This window comes from Phocoena phocoena, chromosome 15, assembly GCF_963924675.1.
Source record: "Phocoena phocoena chromosome 15, mPhoPho1.1, whole genome shotgun sequence".
NCBI lineage: Eukaryota > Metazoa > Chordata > Mammalia > Artiodactyla > Phocoenidae > Phocoena > Phocoena phocoena.
The window spans coordinates 20,557,814-20,576,486 of NC_089233.1; the positions used below are offsets into that span (position 1 = coordinate 20,557,814).

At 47.2% G+C, this 18,673-nt stretch overlaps 1 protein-coding gene across 2 annotated transcripts in view; it reads right to left on the reverse strand.

The window, feature by feature from the left end:
- Positions 1-18,085, reverse strand: part of SCNN1B (sodium channel epithelial 1 subunit beta) — a 31,628-nt gene extending 13,543 nt beyond the window's left edge. For both annotated transcript variants that reach the window (XM_065891845.1, XM_065891844.1), the window contains exons 1-3: positions 17,775-18,085; positions 15,125-15,401; positions 5,642-5,832 (exon numbers count right to left, since the gene is read on the reverse strand). In XM_065891845.1, the coding sequence (XP_065747917.1) occupies positions 5,642-5,832; positions 15,125-15,401; positions 17,775-18,085 (779 nt within the window). The remainder of the gene's footprint in view (positions 1-5,641; positions 5,833-15,124; positions 15,402-17,774) is intronic.
- Between the last annotated feature and the right edge of the window lie 588 nt (positions 18,086-18,673).

An 18,673-nucleotide genomic window follows, 5' to 3' on the forward strand; every position in this document is an offset into this window, starting at 1 on the left:
CTCCCAGCACTGGCTACCTCCGGCTCCAGAGCTAGGCGTTCCGCTCCAAAAACCTTCCCTGGAACAGAGGCTAGGCGTATAGACAGAGACCAGCAAGCCTCCAGAAAAGACTGGGAAACAGAGCATCCTAGCAGGAAGCAGTATAACAACAGTGGTACTGTGTAGTAGGGTTTGGGGAAGGGCAGGAACTAGCTGGCCAATCCCTGAAGCAATAATAACAACAACGACAACACTTATAGATGCCTAGATCTTGGTTTCTAAATACCATTCTCCAATAAGAGGACTGGAGCTCCTCAGAGAAATGGCTGGTTCTAGGACTGGGGCATCTTGCTGTACCAGAAAGTAAGGAAGTACTTAAAAAATAAATAAAGGGATGGGAACACGTCCAAGAGACACAGGAGCCAACTGAAGGAGCTCTCAGTGGCCAAAGATGGAAAACTTTGAGTAAGAAAATAAATAGTGTGGTATTGGATTACAACCCAAATATACATGAGTCCATATTGGTATAAATTAAGAGACTGAATAAATAAACAAATGGACAAGACATAAATCTTCCTTACAGAAGAATTCCAAATAGTGTATGTTCCCCTCTCCAGGAGAAGTGGGGTTTAGTCCCTCTCCCGCTGCCGTCACCTCCACCCCCCAGAGTACAGGCTGAACTTAGAGATGTGCTTCCACGATACAGAGCACAGGTGGGGAAAAGTGGTTACGTTAGAGTGGAGAAGCCCAGCACGCAGCACCTGAACCAAGGGAGGAAGGCCAACATCGCGGGTAGTGTCGAGTGCCTAACATGTACCCCACACACCATGTGATGAGAAGCCCCCACCTCTGTGGTCTTCTTCCCCCAAATCCATCTTATCTGTGTAACCCCAAATCAAAGCCTTTCTATAAGACACCCAACCAGTACTCTGAAACTGTCACAATCATCCAGAACAAGGAAGTCTGAGAAAGTGTCACAGCCAGAATGGACAAAGGAGGCGTGACAACCGACAGCAACCGACAGGGGTCTCTCGGATGGAATCTTGAACAGGAAAAGGTCACCAGGGAAAACTGACAAAATCCAAATAAAGTGTTAGGTTTATTTAATAATGATGTGCCCATGTCGGTTTCTTAGTTTTGCTAAATTACTATGGTGATGTAAGATGTTACCGAGAGGGGAAACTGGGTGAGGAGTACAGAGGAACTCTGTACTCTCTCTCTGAAACTTTTCTATAAATCTAAAGCTATTCCACAATAAAAAGTTTATCTTTAAAGTGCTCATATAATTCTTAACACATGCTCGGCACTGTTCTAGGCACTTTTTTGTTTTTCTTGTCTCCTCTACTTTTTTTTTAACATCTTTATTGGAATATAATTGCTTCACATAAGCACTTTATCTATGTTAACTCATTTAATCCCCATGATAGCGCTATGAGGTCATTTCACTATTCCCATTTTCCAGATGAGAAAATTGAGGCACAGAGAGGCTAAGTAGCGTGCCCAGCAACACACAGAGCTGGCATTCAAATCTGGGTGCTTTGGTGTCAGGGTCCAAACGTGGCTCACATGTTCCTAAAACTGCAGCTGCTGCGTCTTGAGCATTTGCCACATACGAGCAGGAGAGGAAGGAGTCCAGAACAGAGTGACGAAGCCGTTGTGTCTGGAGCGTGGCACTGTGAGGGCAGAGAGAGGCACGTGTCCTCAGCACTGAGTCTGAGGCTGATTCAGGAAGGTGGGTAACCAGCTGGCTGTGGGAGTGAGCAGAAGCGCAGAGATGGGTGGACTGGGGTTTCTGCGCCAAGTGTCTGGGTCACACCCTCCACTCAGACTGCCAGTGCTGAAGAAACAGGCTTGGGAGGGGTGGGTGGGGAGGAAAGATGATCTTGATTTCTGATGAGGTGGTGAAGTGACACAGGGTGGGCCTGGCCCAGACTGCCACCTCTGATACTCACCAGCTGTGTGACCTCAGAGATGTTGCTTAACCTCTCTGGGCAGTGGTTGCATCATATAAAACGAGGGCTTGTTGCCAGGGTCAAACTGATTTTATACATGTAAAGTGCTAAGAATAGTGCTTGGCACATCAGAAGGGCACAATAAACGTTAGCATCATTATTGAAGAATGAGTTCCTTGTCAAATGTGGGTTTAATGAGAATAATACTGAGTCTTCACTACTGTCAGCCTGTCATGCATATTAACTCATTGAATATTCAAAATAACCCTGTAGAGTAGGCACTGTTACTATCTATTTTACAGAGGAGGAAATTGGAGGCATATAAAGGTTAAGAAATTTGGGACTTCTTCCCTGGTGGCGCAGTGGTTAAGAATCCACCTGCCAACGCAGGGGACACAGGTTCAATCCCTGGTCCGGGAAGATCCCACACGCCATGGAGCCACTAAGCCTATGTGCCACAGTTACTGAGCCTGCGCTCTAGAGCCCGCGAGCCACAACTACTGAGCCTGTGTGCCACAACTACTGAAGCCCGCGCGCCTGGAGCCTGTGCTCCGCAACGAGAAGCCACCACAATGAGAAGCCCGCGCACCGCAACGAAGAGTAGCCCCCACTCGCCGCAACTAGAGAAAGCCCGTGTGCATCAACAAAGACCCAACGCAGCCAAAAATAAATAAATTTTTTTAAAAGGTTAAGAAATTTGTTCAAGGCCACACAGCTTGTAAGACAGAGCAAGGATCTGAACCCAATAGTCTAACTGCAGAGTCCAGCCTTGAGCCACCCCTTCACTAGACTTACTCCCCAGCCCTAGCTACACCACAAAAGTTGTGTGGCCAATACCGGGTGTTGCCTGCCCATCAGCCATCTTCTCTTTGGGGGACCACCCTCAGTCCATGTGACCCAAATGTGACTCGTTTTGGAGGGTGCCATCTTGGCAACAAGCAGGTCATCCCCAGGTTGGCTCTGGTCCTGGATCAGGCCTGGAAACAGCTGGCTCAGTTTAGGGGCCGTGCTGTGCGCAGAACGCACGCCTTCGAGCACTGCGATCCTGCTCGATGGGAGATGCTCACGCTTCAGGCACCAGGGACCTGGCAGCCGATCCCAGTGGACCCTAGTTGAACCCACTGTCCCAACTCACGTGCACTTCAGGACATATTCTGACTGCGCAGATGGGCCGTATATTTGCAATTACGGTATTACATCTCTCTCTTTTAGCTGAGAGGGTAAAAGATGAACTTGTGGGCACAGCACTAGTCCATTGCGTACCAACGACCTTCAGGCAGGGCTGCCAGGAATGGTTGGGCAGGTGTGCTCTGAACCAAGTGCCCTGGCCCAGAGAGAGGGTTGGAATCCAGCCTGTAACCAACCAGCCAGGATGTGTGCCATCAGCAGGGAGCCATCACGTAACTCTTCTACCTGTAGGACTGGCCTTTTCTGATTCTCACAATGGACCAAATGTGCAGCGCTGCCTCCTCAGTGGGCCTGGATTCCGTGACACAGCCTACGAAATGCCTGCCTTTCGAGTGCCTGTGCGTTTTGGGGGACAGAGGCTCCACAGCTGTCAGCAGATTCTCAACAGAGGTCCCTGAAGGTGTACGATTTGACTGAGTTGGGCTGAGGCCACAACCCCTAGGAGGGTGAAACCGGTAGCCTGTCACTCATCCAAAGCGGCAAGACTCAGCACAACGCTCCATTCTCCAGAGGCCTTAAGTGTGGGAATTTGAAGCCCCAGGCCAGGAAGACGCCAGCACCTCTGGGAAACAGGACTGGCTGAAGCCCGGGGCGGGACCCAGATGGTGTGGTCCCCCTCACCCAGAGGCCTGGCCAGGAAGCCTGGAGGGGGCGCTGGGGCTTCAGCAGCTCTGCCTGTACCCAGCCCCTTCCTTCCCCCATGACCCGCCAGCCGACCTAAAGCCCCTCTGACGGCTGCCCCAATTCGGGGACAGAGCTTGGCTCTCAGGCCCAGGGTCTGGATGGTCAGAAGCTGGGGAGGGGAAGGAGGGGGAGATCTGTGGGCTATTTGTAAGAGGACACAGGCTTTTAGGATTGACCCTGCCCTCCTTCTGCCATCTTTTCAACACTAGGGGTTGTTTGGGAAAAAGGTGTTTACAGCGAAGACTTCCAGGGCCCTAAGTGCTGACATGAGCCGCTTCATTTCCTTTTTTTTTTTTTCTAAAAAAAATTTTGTTTGGAAGTTATCTGCATAATGTACTTTTGTCACTATGAATTCCTTTCATATTTTTTTAACATTTTATTGGAGTATAATTGCTTTACAATGGTGTGTTAGTTTCTGCTTTAAAGTGAATCAGCTATACGTATACATATGTTCCCATATCTCTTCCCTCTTGCGTCTCCCTCCCTCCCACCCTCGCTATCCCACCCCTCTAGGTGGGATAGCACCTAGATCTGATCTAGCACCGAGCTGATCTCCCTGTGCCATGCGGCTGCTTCCCACTAGCTATCTATTTTACGTTTGGTAGTGTATATATGTTCATGCCTCTCTCTCACTTTGTAACAGCTTAAAGACACAGACCTACTAGAGAATGGACTTGAGGATATGGGGAGGGGGAAGGGTAAAAAAGTTTTTTGTTTTTTGGCCACACAGCATGTGGGATCTTAGTTCCCTGACCAGGGATCGAACGCTGCACCCCCTGCCATGGAAGCGCGGAGTCTCAACCACTGGACTGCCAGGGAAGTCCCCCCCTTCGTTTACTCTTCACAGGAATTCTAGATAGAAAGTGGCTATGGTTATTGTCCCTGTCTTAGGATGAGAAAACCGAGGGCAGTAGATGCTGGGGTACCTGCACAGATCCCCAGCTGCGGGGTATTGGAGGCTAACAGCTCACAGCCGCCCCTTCTCCCGCCACCTTGCCTGGGAAATTAGGAGACCCCTGCCCATCCTCCTGGGGGTGGCACAGAGCCAGTGAGTAACTGATGGGGGCACGTACAAGGGGCTGCTCCCACGCCCCCGCCCCCGCCCTCCGCTTAAGGGAGGTCAACTCTGTGGTGCGGTTTACGCTCCCCGTGGATCAGGTCAGGCCTAGACATCACCTGTGGCCACAGCCTCCCTTAGCTCAGTCCTCTTTCCTGCAGACTCTTCCTAAAGCGATTCCCTCAGTACGTGATGGGGCCTTCAGCGCATCCCTGTCTCAGGCTCTGCCCCCAGAAAACCAAAGACACCTGGGCACAGAAAACTGTGGTGCAGGCTGAGTGGCCAAGGAGGGGTGTGGACGGGGATGTGGACCCTGGCTGCAGGGGCCCAGCGGCGCTTACCTGTAGGTGCAGGCCTCGGCCCCGAATGGCCAAGCAGGGGTGTGGACGGGGACGTGGACCCTGGCTGCAGGGGCCCAGCGGCTCTTACCTGTAGGTGCAGGCCTCGGCCCCGAATGGCCAAGCAGGGGTGTGGACGGGGACGTGGACCCTGGCTGCAGGGGCCCAGCGGCTCTTACCTGTAGGTGCAGGCCTCGGCCCCGAATGGCCAAGCAGGGGTGTGGACGGGGACGTGGACCCTGGCTGCAGGGGCCCAGCGGCTCTTACCTGTAGGTGCAGGCCTCGGCCCCGAATGGCCAAGCAGGGGTGTGGACGGGGACGTGGACCCTGGCTGCAGGGGCCCAGCGGCTCTTACCTGTAGGTGCAGGCCTCGGCCCCGAATGGCCAAGCAGGGGTGTGGACGGGGATGTGGACCCTGGCTGCAGGGGCCCAGCGGCGCTTACCTGTAGGTGCAGGCCTCGGCCCCGAAGAGGCAGGCCAGGATCAGCTGCTCGGCCGAGTAGCCCATGGCCACCAGCTCCTGGTTTGGAACCTGTGCGAAGATGTTGGTGGCCTGCAGGGCGTACCACTCCGTCACTGCCTGGGTGGCGCTGCTGAAGTTCCGGAAATTGCACGTGGTCCCATTGTGGCTGCACTGCGGGGGCAAGAGAGGTTCCTGTGGGCGGGGGCTGCTGCCAGGCCTCTGCCCCGAGGGCCAGGGCGGCGGGTGCGCTGCCAGCTGCCCTTCCTCAGGGGGCGCCTGGGTGCGGGGGCTGCCCATGGCTGGGCCGGGGGGAGTGTGTTTGCACTCACGGTCACAAGGCTCAGGCTGTCCCCTCACACACAGCTCTGCAGTCACAAGGACTCACAGGCAGCACCAGCCACCCCCATATAATATAGCCTCAGGCACAAGGGAACACACACACGCATACACAGACAGACCCTGCTTTCCGACACCTGCAGTCACATGATGTCCTGGGGTCACAACTCCACACACACACCCATGTACCTTGATTTACGCAAGTGGCACCACATTCATGCTCACGTGGGCACATCTACAGCACACACTCGGACCCTCCACTCCCCTGACTCCTTTCCCAGCCCCCTCCCCAGACATCCAGAGGCAGCTCCCTGGAGGCTGTGTGGACCAGGAAGGACCCAAGACTCCAGGTCTGCCCACCCCTCGGCTGGGAGAAGGACCCGGGCCTCGTCAGCTTGAGCCGACAGAGGGGCGCAGGCCCCTCCACCATGAAGCCCAGGTCCCCTGTAGACACAGGACGGACTAGGCCCTGACACTCCAGCCTTGGCCACTCTGCCTCTACTGGTCCTCCTGGTGGGAACCCAGGAGGCCTGAGGGAGAAGCTTCTCCTTAGTTCTGAGACAGCCCTCTCCAGGCCGGCATGGGGCGCTGTCCTCATGCCAGTTCCTGGAGGTCCTCATGTCACCTCAGGGAGATGATACTACTTAAGAGTCACTCTCGGGACTTCCCTGGTGGCGCAGTGGTTAAGAATCCGCCTGCTGATGCAGGGGACACGGGTTTGAGCCCCAGTCCGGGAAGATCCCACATGCCGTGGAGCAACTAAGCCTGTGTGCCACAACTACTGAGCCTGAGCTCCAGAGCCTGCGAGCCACAATTACTGAGCCCACGTGCCATAACTACTGAAGCCAGCACACCTAGAGCCCGTGCTCCGCAACAAGAGAAGCCACGGCAATGAGAAGCCTGCACACCACAACGAAGAGTAGCCCCCGCTCGCCGCAGCTAGAAGAAAGTCCGCATGCAGCAACAAAGACCCAACGCAGCCAAAAATAAATAAATAAATAAATAAATAAGTATGTATGTATATATGTATATATAAAAGGCTCACTCTGTCCTGGGCTCTGTTCTCAGGACTGTTTTTTTTTTTTGGCCACGCCCCATACCTTGCAGGATCTTAGTTCCCTGACCACGGATGGAACCTGGGTCCCCTGCAAGGGAAGCTCAGAGTCCTAACCACTGGACTGCCAGGGAATTCCCAACTCAGGGCTTTAGTTCTATTATCTCATCAATTCTCACAGCAGCCCTGCCCCATCATCATGAAGACACTGAGGTCCCCAGCCCACTTGCACACCCACACAACATGCACTCACACACACACGTGGGGCCTGACCCTGAGAGCTGGTGCAGCCACCAGGACCACGCCTACTTTACAGATGAGGAAATGGACACAGGAAGCCTGCTAACTGCACCAAAAAGTAGTAGGGCATTGGGTCAGAGAGGGCACTGGGCCTCTGGAGCCTCGTGCTGTTTGCTGGTTTGTATGGAGAGGTGGGGGGCTGGGTTGTGGAAGTCCTGACCACATGGGGGGCACGGGAGGCAGTGGCATCCTTCTGGGGAGTGTCTAGCCCCAACCTGGGTCCCCAAACAAGGCTGATCATCAGAATCACCATGGAGCCTATTAACAAGACAGATTCCTGGGTCTGGGCCCAGAACTGCCCATTCAGATTCTCCAGGAATGGGGCCCAGGGATCTGAGCAGTTACAGAGCTCCCAGGGGATCCCGGGGCACAGACAGGGAACCTTCTTCCTACTGCTGGCTTGCGGGCATCCCAGCATCCCAGTTATGCTTTGGCAATGACTGTACTGCATAGCTGTGGTTTTTCACCTGTCCGATATTTATGCCTCTGTCTTTTGATAATAAGACTTAATTCCTCGTTGCTGCTGCTGTTGGCTGAGAAACATCTTTTTGTTCACAGAAAACAAGATTATGTTCTTACCAAAAAAGATGAAACCAGCTAGGTTACTTTCAAAAGACAACCAAGTGAGCACTACAGACTAATGAGTAGGATCAATAAGAACGTGACTTTGGCACTTTTAACGTTGACAAGTTCTGCATTTCTGCTGTTTCAGTTGTACTACTACAAGCACTATTTATCAGCAAAGCCTTTGAATGCTCTTCTGTCAAAAATAACAGCCGTGGCTTCAAGATGGCAGAGGAGTAAGATGTGGAGATCACCTTCCTCCCCACAACTACATCAAAAATACATCTACATGTGAAACAGCTCCTATAGAACACCTACTGAACGCTGGCAGAAGACCTCAGATTTCCCAAAAGCTTTGCTTTTACCATTCGTCCTAGGGTTCTACCTGTCCGCCTTGTTGTTGTTTTTGTTTTTAGTATAGTTTTTAGTGCTTGTTATCATTGGTGGATTTGTTTTTTGGTTTGGTTGCTCTCTTCTTTCTTTCTTTTTTTTATTACTTTTTATTTTTAATAATATATTTTTTATTTTAATAACTTTCTTTTCTTTTCTTTTTCTTTCTTTTTTTTCTCCCTTTTCTTCTGAGCCGTGTGGCTGACAGGGTCTTGGTGCTCCAGCCGAGTGTCAGGGCTGATCCTCTGAAGTGGCAGAGCCGGATTCGGGACATTGGTCCACCAGAGACCTCCTGGCTCCATGTAATGTCAAACGACGAAAGCTCTCTCAGAGATCTCCATCTCAAGCTAAGACCCAGCTCCACTCAATGATCAGCAAGCTACAGTGCTGGACACCCTATGCCAAACAACTAGCAAGACAGGGACACAACCCCACCCATTAGCAGAGAGGCTGCCTAAAATCATAATAAGACCACAGACACCCCAAAACACACCACCGGACGTGGTCCTGCCCACCATAAAGACAAGGTCCAGCCTCATCCACCAGAACACAGGCACCAGTCCCTTGCACCAGAAGCCTACACAATGCACTGAACCAACCTTACCCAATGGGGGCAGACACCAAAAGCAACGGGAACTACGAACCTGAAGCCTGAAAAAAGGAGATCCCAAACACAGCAAGTTAAGCAAATTGAGAAGACAGAAAAATACACAGCAGATGAAGGAGCAAGGTAAAAACCCACCAGACCAAACAAATGAAGAAGAAATAGGCAGTCTACCTGAAAAAGAATTCAGAGGAATAATAGTAAAGATGATCCAAAATCTTGGAAATAGAATGGAGAAAATACAAGAAACATTTAACAAGGACCTAGAAGAACTAAAGAGCAAACAAACAATGATGAACAACACAATAAATGAAATTTAAAATTCTCTAGAAGGAATCAATAGCAGAATAACTGAGGCAAAAGAATGGATAAGTGACCTGGAAGACAAAATAGTGGAAATAACTACCGCAGAGCAGAAAAAAGAAAAAAGGATGAAAAAAATTGAGGACAGTCTCAGAGACCTCTGGGACAACATTAAACACATCAACATTTGAATTTTAGGGGTCCCAGAAGAAGAAGAGAAAAAAAAAAAGGGATGGAGAAAATATTTGAAGAGATTATAGTTGAAAACTTCCCTAATATGGGAAAGGAAATAGTCAATCAAGTCCAGGAAGTACAGACAGTCCCATATAGGATAAATCCAAGGAGGAACATGCCAAGACACATATAAATCAAACTATCAAAAATTAAATACAGGGACTTCCCTGGTGGCGCAGTGGTTAAGAATCCACCTGTCACTGTAGGGTTCGAGCCCTGGTCTGGGAAGATCCCACATGCCGCGGAGCAACTAAGCCCATGTGCCACAGCTACTGCAACTACTGAAGCCCACGCGCCTAGAGCCTGTGCTATGCAACAAGAGAAGCCACCGTAATAAGAAGCCTGTGCACTGTGACAAAGAGTAGCCCCTGAACACCACAACCAGAGAAAGCCTGCGTGCAGCAACGAAGACCAAACACAGCCAAAAATAAATAAAATAAAATAAAATTAATTAATTAAAAAAATTAAATACAAAGAAAAAATATTAAAAGCAGCAAGGGAAAAGCAACAAATAACATACAAGGGAAATCCCCATAAGGTTAACAGCTGATCTTTCAGCAGAAACTCTGCAAGCCAGAAGGGAGTGGCAGGACATATTTAAATGATAAAAGAGAAAAACCTACAACCAAGATTACTCTACCCAGAAGGAATCTCATTCAGATTCAACGGAGAAATTAAAACTTTCACAGACAAGCAAAGGCTAAGAGAATTCAGCACTACCAAACCAGCTTTACAACAAATGCTAAAGGAACTTCTCTAGGCAGGAAACACAAGAGAAGGAAAAGACCTACAATAACAAACCCAAAACAATTAAGAAAATGGTAATAGGAACACACATATCGATAACTACCCTAAGTGTAAATGGATTAAATGCTACAACCAAAAGACACACTAGCTGAATGGATACAAAAGCAAGACCTGTATATATGCTATCTACAAGAGACCCATTTCAGACCTAGGTACACATACAGACTAAAAATGAGGGGATGGAAAAAGATATTCCATTCAAATGGAAATCAAAAGAAAGCAGGAGTAACAATTCTCATATCAGACAAAACAGACTTTAAAATAAAGACTATTACAAGAGACAAAGAAGGACACTACATAATGATCAAGGGATCAATCCAAGACGAAGACATAACAATTGTAAATATTTATGCACCCAACAGAGGAGCACCTCAATACATAAGGCAAATGCTAACAGCCATAAAAGGGGAAATCAACAGTAACACAATCATAGTAGGGGACTTAAACACCCCACTTTCACCAATGGACAAATCATCCAAAATGAAAATAAATAAGGAAACACAAGCTTTAAATGATACCTTAAACAAAATGGACTTAATTGATATTTATAGGACATTCCAACCCAACAACAGAATACATTTTCTTCTCAAGTGCTCATGGAACATTCTCCAGGATAGATCACATCTTAGGTCACAAATCAAGCCTTGGTAAATTTAAGAAAATTGAAAACATATCAAGTGTCTTTTCCGACCACAATGCTATGAGACTAGATATCAATTACAGGAAAAAATCTGTGAAAAATACAAACACATGGAGGCTAAACAATACACTACTAAATAACCAAAAGATCACTGAAGAAATCAAAGGGGAAATAAAAAAATACTTAGAAACAAATGACAATGAAAACACAATGACCCAAAACCCATGGGATGCAGCAAAAGCAGTTCTAAGAGGGAAGTTTATAGCAATACAATCCTACCTCAAGAAACAAGAAACATCTCAAATAAACAACCTAAACCTTCACCTAAAGCAATCAGAGAAAGAAGAACAAAAAACCCCCAAAGTTAGCAGAAGGAAAGATATCATAAAAATCAGATCAGAAATAAATGAAAAAGAAATGAAGGAAACAATAGCTAAGATCAATAAAACTAAAAGCTGGTTCTTTGAGAAGATGAACAAAATTGATAAACCACTAGTCAGACTCATCAAGGAAAAAAGGGAGGAGACTCAAATCAATAGAATTAGAAATGAAAAAGGAGAAGTAACAGCTGACACTGCAGAAATACAAAGGATCATGAGAGATTACTACAAGCAACTATATGCCAATAAAATGGACAACCTGGAAGAAATGGACAAATTCTTAGAAAAGCACAACCTCCTGAGACTGAACCAGAAAGAAATAGAAAATATAAACAGACCAATCACAAGCACTGAAACTGAAACTGTGATTAAAAATCTTCCAACAAACAAAAGCCCAGGACCAGATGGCTTCACAGGTGAATTCTATCAAACATTTAGAGAAGAGCTAACACCTATCCTTCTCAAACTCTTCCAAAATATAGCAGAGGGAGGAACACTCTCAAACTCATTCTACAAGGCCACCATCACCCTGATACCAAAACCAAAGATGTCACAAAAAAAGAAAACTACAGACCAATATCACTGATGAACATAGATGCAAAAATCCTCAAAAAAAAAAAATCCTCAACAAAATACTAGCAAACAGAATCCAACAGCACATTAAAAGGATCATACACCATGATCAAGTGGGCTTTATCCCAGGAATGCAAGAATTCTTCAATATATGCAAATCAATCAATGTGATAAATCATATTAACAAGTTGAAGGAGAAAAACCATATGATCATCTCACTAGATGCAGAAAAAGCTTTGTGACAAAATTCAACACCATTTATGATAAAAACTCTCCAGAAAGTAGGCATAGAGGGAAATTACCTCAACATAATAAAGGTCATATATGACAAACCCACAGCCAACATTGTTCTCAATGGTAAAAAACTGAAACCATTTCCACTAAGATCAAGAAGAAGACAAGGTTGCCCACTCTCACCACTAGTATTCAACATAGTTTTGGAAGTGTTAGCCACAGCAATCAGAGAAGAAAAAGAAATAAAAGGAATACAAATCAGAAAAGAAGAAGTAAAAGTGTCAGTGTTTGCAGATAACATGATACTACACATAGAGAATCCCAAAGATGCTACCAGAAAACTACTAGAGCTAATCAATGAATGCGGTAAACTGGCAGGATATAAAATTAATGCACAGAAATCTCTTGCATTCCTATACACTAATGATGAAAAATTTGAAAGTGAAATTAAGGAAACACTCCTATTTACCAGTGCAACAGAAAAGAATAAAATACCTAGGAATGTTTTACCTAAGGAGACAGAAGACCTGTATGCAGAAAACTATAAGACACTGATGAAAGAAATTAAAGATGTGATACAAACAGATGGAGAGATATACCATGTTCTTGGACTGGAAGAATCAACATTGCAAAAATGACTATACTACCCAAAGCAATCTACAGATTCAGTGCAATCCCTATCAAACTACCAATGGCATTTTTCACAGAACTAGAACAAAAAATTTCACAATTTGTATGGAAACACAAAAGACTCCGAATAGCCAAAGCAATCCTGAGAAAGAAAAACGGCACTGGAGGAATCAGGCTCCCTGGCTTCAGACTATACTACAAAGCTACAGTAATGAGGACAGTATGGTACTGGCACAAAAACAGAAATATAGATCAATGGAACAGGATAGAAAGCCCAGAGATAAACCCACACACATATGGTCACCTTATCTTTGATAAAGGAGGCAAGAATATACCATGGAGAAAAGACAGCCTCTTCAGTAAGTGGTGCTGGGAAAACTGGACAGCTACATGTAAAAGAATGAAATTAGAACACTCCCTAACACCATACACAAAAATAAACTCAAAATGGATTAAAGACCTAAATGTAAGGCCAGACACTATAAAACTCTTAGAGGAAAACATAGGCAGAACAGTCTATGACATACATCACAGCAAGATCCTTTTTGACCCACCTCCTAGAGAAATGGAAATAAAAATAAACAAATGGGACCTAATGAAACTTAAAAGCTTTTGCACAGCAAAGGAAACCACAGACAAGACGAAAAGACAACCCTCAGAATGGGAGAAAATGTTTGCAAATGGAGCAACTGACAAAGGATTAATCTCCAAAATATACAGGCAGCTCATGCAGCTCAATATCAAAAAACCAAACAACCCAATCCAAATATGGGCAGAAGACCTTAAATAGACATTTCTCCAAAGAAGATACACAGATTGCCAACAAACACATGAAAGGATGCTCAACATCACTAATCATTAGAGAAATGCAAATCAAAACTACAATGAGGTAACACCTCACACCGGTCAGAATTGCCATCATCAAAAAATCTAGAAACAATAAATGCTGGAGAGGGTGTGGAGAAAATGGAACCCTCTTGCACTGTTGGTGGGAATGTTAATTGATACAGCCACTACGGAGAACAGTATAGAGGTTCCTTAAAAAACTAAAAATAGAACTACCATATGACCCAGCAATCCCACTACTGGGCATATACCCTGAGAAAACCATAATTCAAAAAGAGTCATGTACCACAATGTTTACTGCAGCTCTATTTACAATAACCAGGACATGGAAGCAACCTAAGTGTCCATCGACAGGTGAATGGATAAAGAAGATGTGGCACATATATACAATGGAATATTACTCAGCCGTAAAAAGAAATGAAATTGAGCTATTTGTAGTGAGGTGGATGAATCTAGAGACTCTCATACAGAGTGAAGTAAGACAGAAAGAGAAAAGCAAATACCGTATGCGAACACATATATACGGAACCAAAAAAAAAAAAAAAGCCTCTGAAGAAACTAGGGGCAGGACAGGAATAAAGATGCAGACATAGAGAATGGACTTGAGGCCACGGGGAGGGGGAAGGGTAAGCTGGGGTGAAGTGAGAGAGTGCCATGGACATATATACACTACCAAATGTAAAATAGATAGCTAGTGGGAAGCAGCCACATAGCACAGGGAGATCAGCTCGGTGCTTTGTGACCACCTAGAGGGGTGGGGTAGGGAGCGTGGGAGGGAGACACAAGAGGGAGGAGACATAGGGACATATGTATATGTATAGCTGATTCACTTTGTTATAAAGCAGAAACTAACACACCATTGTAAAGCAATTATAGTCCAATGAAGATGTTAAAAAAAAAAAAAAAAAGACTTAATTCCTCCTTCAGGAAGCCACCCCTTCCCCCCGGCTCAGTCCATGTGGTCTGATAAAGGCTGACATCATCCTCAGCTCCAGGGTACATGACCCAGGTCTGGCCAATCATGAAAGCCTGTCCTCCAGCTCACAGTGATTGGTTTAGGGGTGAGCATGTGACCTGATGATCAGTCTCAGGACTTTCACTGAGGCAATTAGGAAAGAAGAGCTTTGCTTCTGGGAAGAGTGCTAAGCTTGTGGGATATACGTCTGGCATTGCCAGGGTCTTCCATGTGGAGAGAGCCAGCCAGAGAGCAAAGTCAACTGAGAGAAGAGATGAACCTAGGTGGAGAGAGATGGACTCCTGAGGACAGCATCTGAATGCCTGGATCCAGCCACATCTCAACTTAATACACCCCTGGACTTCTCATTTTGTGAACCAAGGAATTCCCTGCTTTGCTTAAGCTAGTTTGAGCTGGGTCACTGGCATCCAAAAGTGTCTTGACTAACATACCAACTATTTCTAATTTTAAAAAAGCACTGCAAACATATAAAATAGGCACTGGCTCCAGCCTGTTTTTCCCCCAGCAAGACTCAGATTATTTAAAGAAAGAAACTCCCATCAGCCTCACTAGTTAGGGCCCATTGTTTGACCTGTGCCTGGGGCCCACTTACTAGTTTCATGGCTACTTTGCATCCGTGGGCACTGCAGGTCCTTCCTGGTGCTGGGGTGCTGCTTGCTGAGCCATTGTAGTTGTCCTCAAAGAGGTCAAGAACCACCGGGTGATGGGGGTTCTGCTCATCGATAAAGACCAGGGGCACGTGGTTCCAGATGGTGAGGTTCAGGGCCCTGGTGGCGTTCACATGGCTGAGCTCAGGACCCAGGATCCTCTCCAGGACTGCCTCCATCAGTTCATCCAGGTCCTTCAGCAAATGCTTGACTTTGGAGTACCTGTGTGGGAGAGAGGGCAAGTCAGGGAGGCAAGAGGCAGCTTCAAAGCAGAACCACTGTTGTCTGGGATCCCCTCCTACTGCAGTGTGGCTGCCACCACATGTGAGAAGAATGTTCCTCCACCCCAAGCACCCACCTCTCTATCTACCCACCCATGCTTCATCCATGCATCCTTCCACCCACCTGCTCCCTCATTCCTTCACCCAGTATTTGGTGAGCATCTACTATGTGCCAAGTACTGTGCAAGGCACAGAGGATATTATGGCAAACAAGACAGAATGGGTCTTTTTCCATATGAAATTCACAGGCTAGTGGGAAAAAATCCTAAAAGCTCACAGTTATTGATCACTTACCACGTGCCAGGTGCTAAGTGCTTCCTACATCTTTTTATTTAATCTTTGCCACAATTCTATAATCATCCCCACATACGGATAAAGAAACTCTGGGAGTTGCTGTGACTTCCTGAGCTCATCCCACTGATGAGGCCACAGAGCTGAGATTGGAACCTGGGTTTGGTGGGCTCCAGTAGGTGTGCTGTGTAGGCATGGGGCTCTGACTTCTCCCTGCCAGGAGGGATAGAGAATGTTGGGGGAGGGGCAGGTCTGTGACCCTAATTCTCCAGCAGCAATTTGGGGAACAGGAGCCGGTTTCAGGAGGGAGAAGGCAGATGGGACTGTGGGGCTGGGATCCAGGATCTTCTCTCAGCCCCTGAGGCTCCCATATTGGAAATGGTGACCAGTCAGTCTGGCAGAAATGTGTCCACACCAGCGGGTGTTCCCACCAGGCCCTGGGTGGGGGCCCCAGGCCCTGCACCCTAGTCACTCCAAAACCCAATTTATCCAAGACCTTGCCCCAGAGTGTGGTCTCCAGGGTGGTGTGTATCAGCTCTGGCTGGAGGACTTCCTGCAGGAGACAGCACTAAACCCTGGACACAGGCCCAAGTCCTGGTATGAAGGTGTACATCAGCCAGAGCTGACACCAGCCTCAGATGACGACACAACCTGTACCCTGACCATCAGCTGCCTCTGTGCACACAGGGAGAGGAGGATTGGGTAGGTGGCGGGCTGCAGGGTAGGGGCTGCTATTACAGCCTAGATGTCCACAGCTGCTGTCGAGCTTGGTAAGTCCTGTTTCGGAATTCATGGGCTCTGGGTTTGAATTCCGGCATGCCACTTAATATCTGTGTGACTTTGGGTAGGTTAACCTCTCTGAGGCTCTGTTCTCTCATCTACAAAATGGGGGGGGGGAATTGAAATATTTACCCTAGAGGGCTTTTGGAGGATTCAATTAGGTGATGCTTATAAAGCAGGGTGTGTTATTATTATAATTATTAAGAGTTTTCTCAAGTAGCTTCAAAGACCACCCAAGCAAGGAAGAGCAGCCCTATTACTAGAAAGAAGTGACTTTCTGATAGCTGGAAATGTAATCAGGAAATATGAATTCCCTTCCAGGACCTTCTTTTGGACAAGAACGTTCCCTGAGACTCACACATGCTGGCCCTTTTGTCAAGTCCTTGAATGCACCAAGCTCTGTCTCACCCCAGGACCTTTGCATGTGCTGTGCCCTCCACTTGGGGCATTCTCTTCACTCTGCCTGGCTAACTTCTACTCATTCCTCGGGGCATTTTTCTCTGACTGACCGTCTGCCTTTCCTCAACCCAACCCTGACTAGGTTGGGTGTCCTTGGGTGTCCCCTTCCTAGGCCTTGCCATCAAGTGGTTAAACAGTGGTAGCTCTGGAGTCAGATCAGGCCTGGATTCAAATTCTACAGTTGCTCACTGTGTGTCTCTGGGCAAGTTCCCTCACTTCTCTGAACCTCCATTTCCTGACCTATGAATTGGGGCTACTATAGCAGTGCCCACCCCTAGGGTGGTTGTGTGGATTAGAATGACATGAATTACCCAAAGAACACTCAACACGCTGCCTGGTGTTTCATAAGCACTCAATGTATGGTTGCTATATATATTTTTTAATCCTCACAATTACAATGAATTCAATATTTATGGAAAAAAAAGATTAATGTCTGTTTTCTCTGGTAGACTGTGACGAGGGCAGGCATGTTGTTTTAGTTACTGATGTATTTGTGGTTCCTAGGAAAGTTCCTGGCAATAGTAGGTGCTCAATAAATACACATTGAATCAATAAATAGGCACTGGCATGCCTGAAGGCAGGGACTACCAGGCATTTTTTGAGGTTCTTTTTAAGCCTAGGAGGTTTATGAATTTTGAATCTTACTTGCTACAAAGGGATGAAAACAAAGAAGGAAAGAGAAAGAGAGAAAGGGGAAAAAGGGAAAGAAGGAAGGAAAGCTCGAAGGGAAAAAAAGAAGAAATGCAGCCCCGCTGAGAAAAGCCACACTCCAAGGACCACCTACTGGAAGGGGCTGGTGTTGCAGATGGTGACGGCGGGAAAGTCCATAGCCTTGAAGCCGATGGAGAGGGAGACGCTGACCTCCCAGCTCAGGTAGGTCCTGATGAAGACACCCCATTGCCAGCAGACGAGGGAGGTGAAGAGCAGGGTGAGCACGAACCACATGGCCTTCTTCTTGGGCCCCTCGCAGATGATGCGTTTGGGGCCATGGGTGTTGGTGTTGTCACAGTACCACACCAGCAACTCCTTGTATGTGTAGCCGGGGCCCTTCTGCAGCCGGTGCAGGCACTTGAGCAGGTACTTCTTTATGTGCATCGTGGCTCCTGCAGATACAGCCGGGACGGCGACTTCAGATACCACAACAGCCTCCCGTCCCAGGATCTCCCAGTCATGGCCAGAGCATGGGCACTGAGGACAGGAAGGCCCTCTTTCTATCCCTCCCTCCCTTCCTTCCTTCCCTCTTGCCATTTATCATCCATCCATCCAACCAACCCCAAAGCATTTATTGAGTGCCTACTGAATTAGCCCCTCTGGACTCAATGATGAGCAAAATGGACAAGGTTTCTTCCCTCTGAGAATTTCCAGCTTAGTGGACAAGTTACTTAAACTCTTAACTCCTCAGGTTCTCCGTGTGCAAAACGGGGACAACTGTACCTAGTTTTTATAGGATTGCTGAGAGGGTGAAATTAGGTGAAACATAAAAAGTGCCAAGTACAGTGCCTGGCACAGGCTACGTGCTCAATATGTTAGCTACCATTATTACTAGCTGTGAGTGCTGAGACAGAGATCAACCAACTGGTTACAGAATGTGATAGGAAGGATTGGGACCCTGAGTACCCAGAGGCAGTAGACGGCAGTGGTTAAGAATGAGGACTCTGGAGCGAAATGTCTGGTTTTGAATCT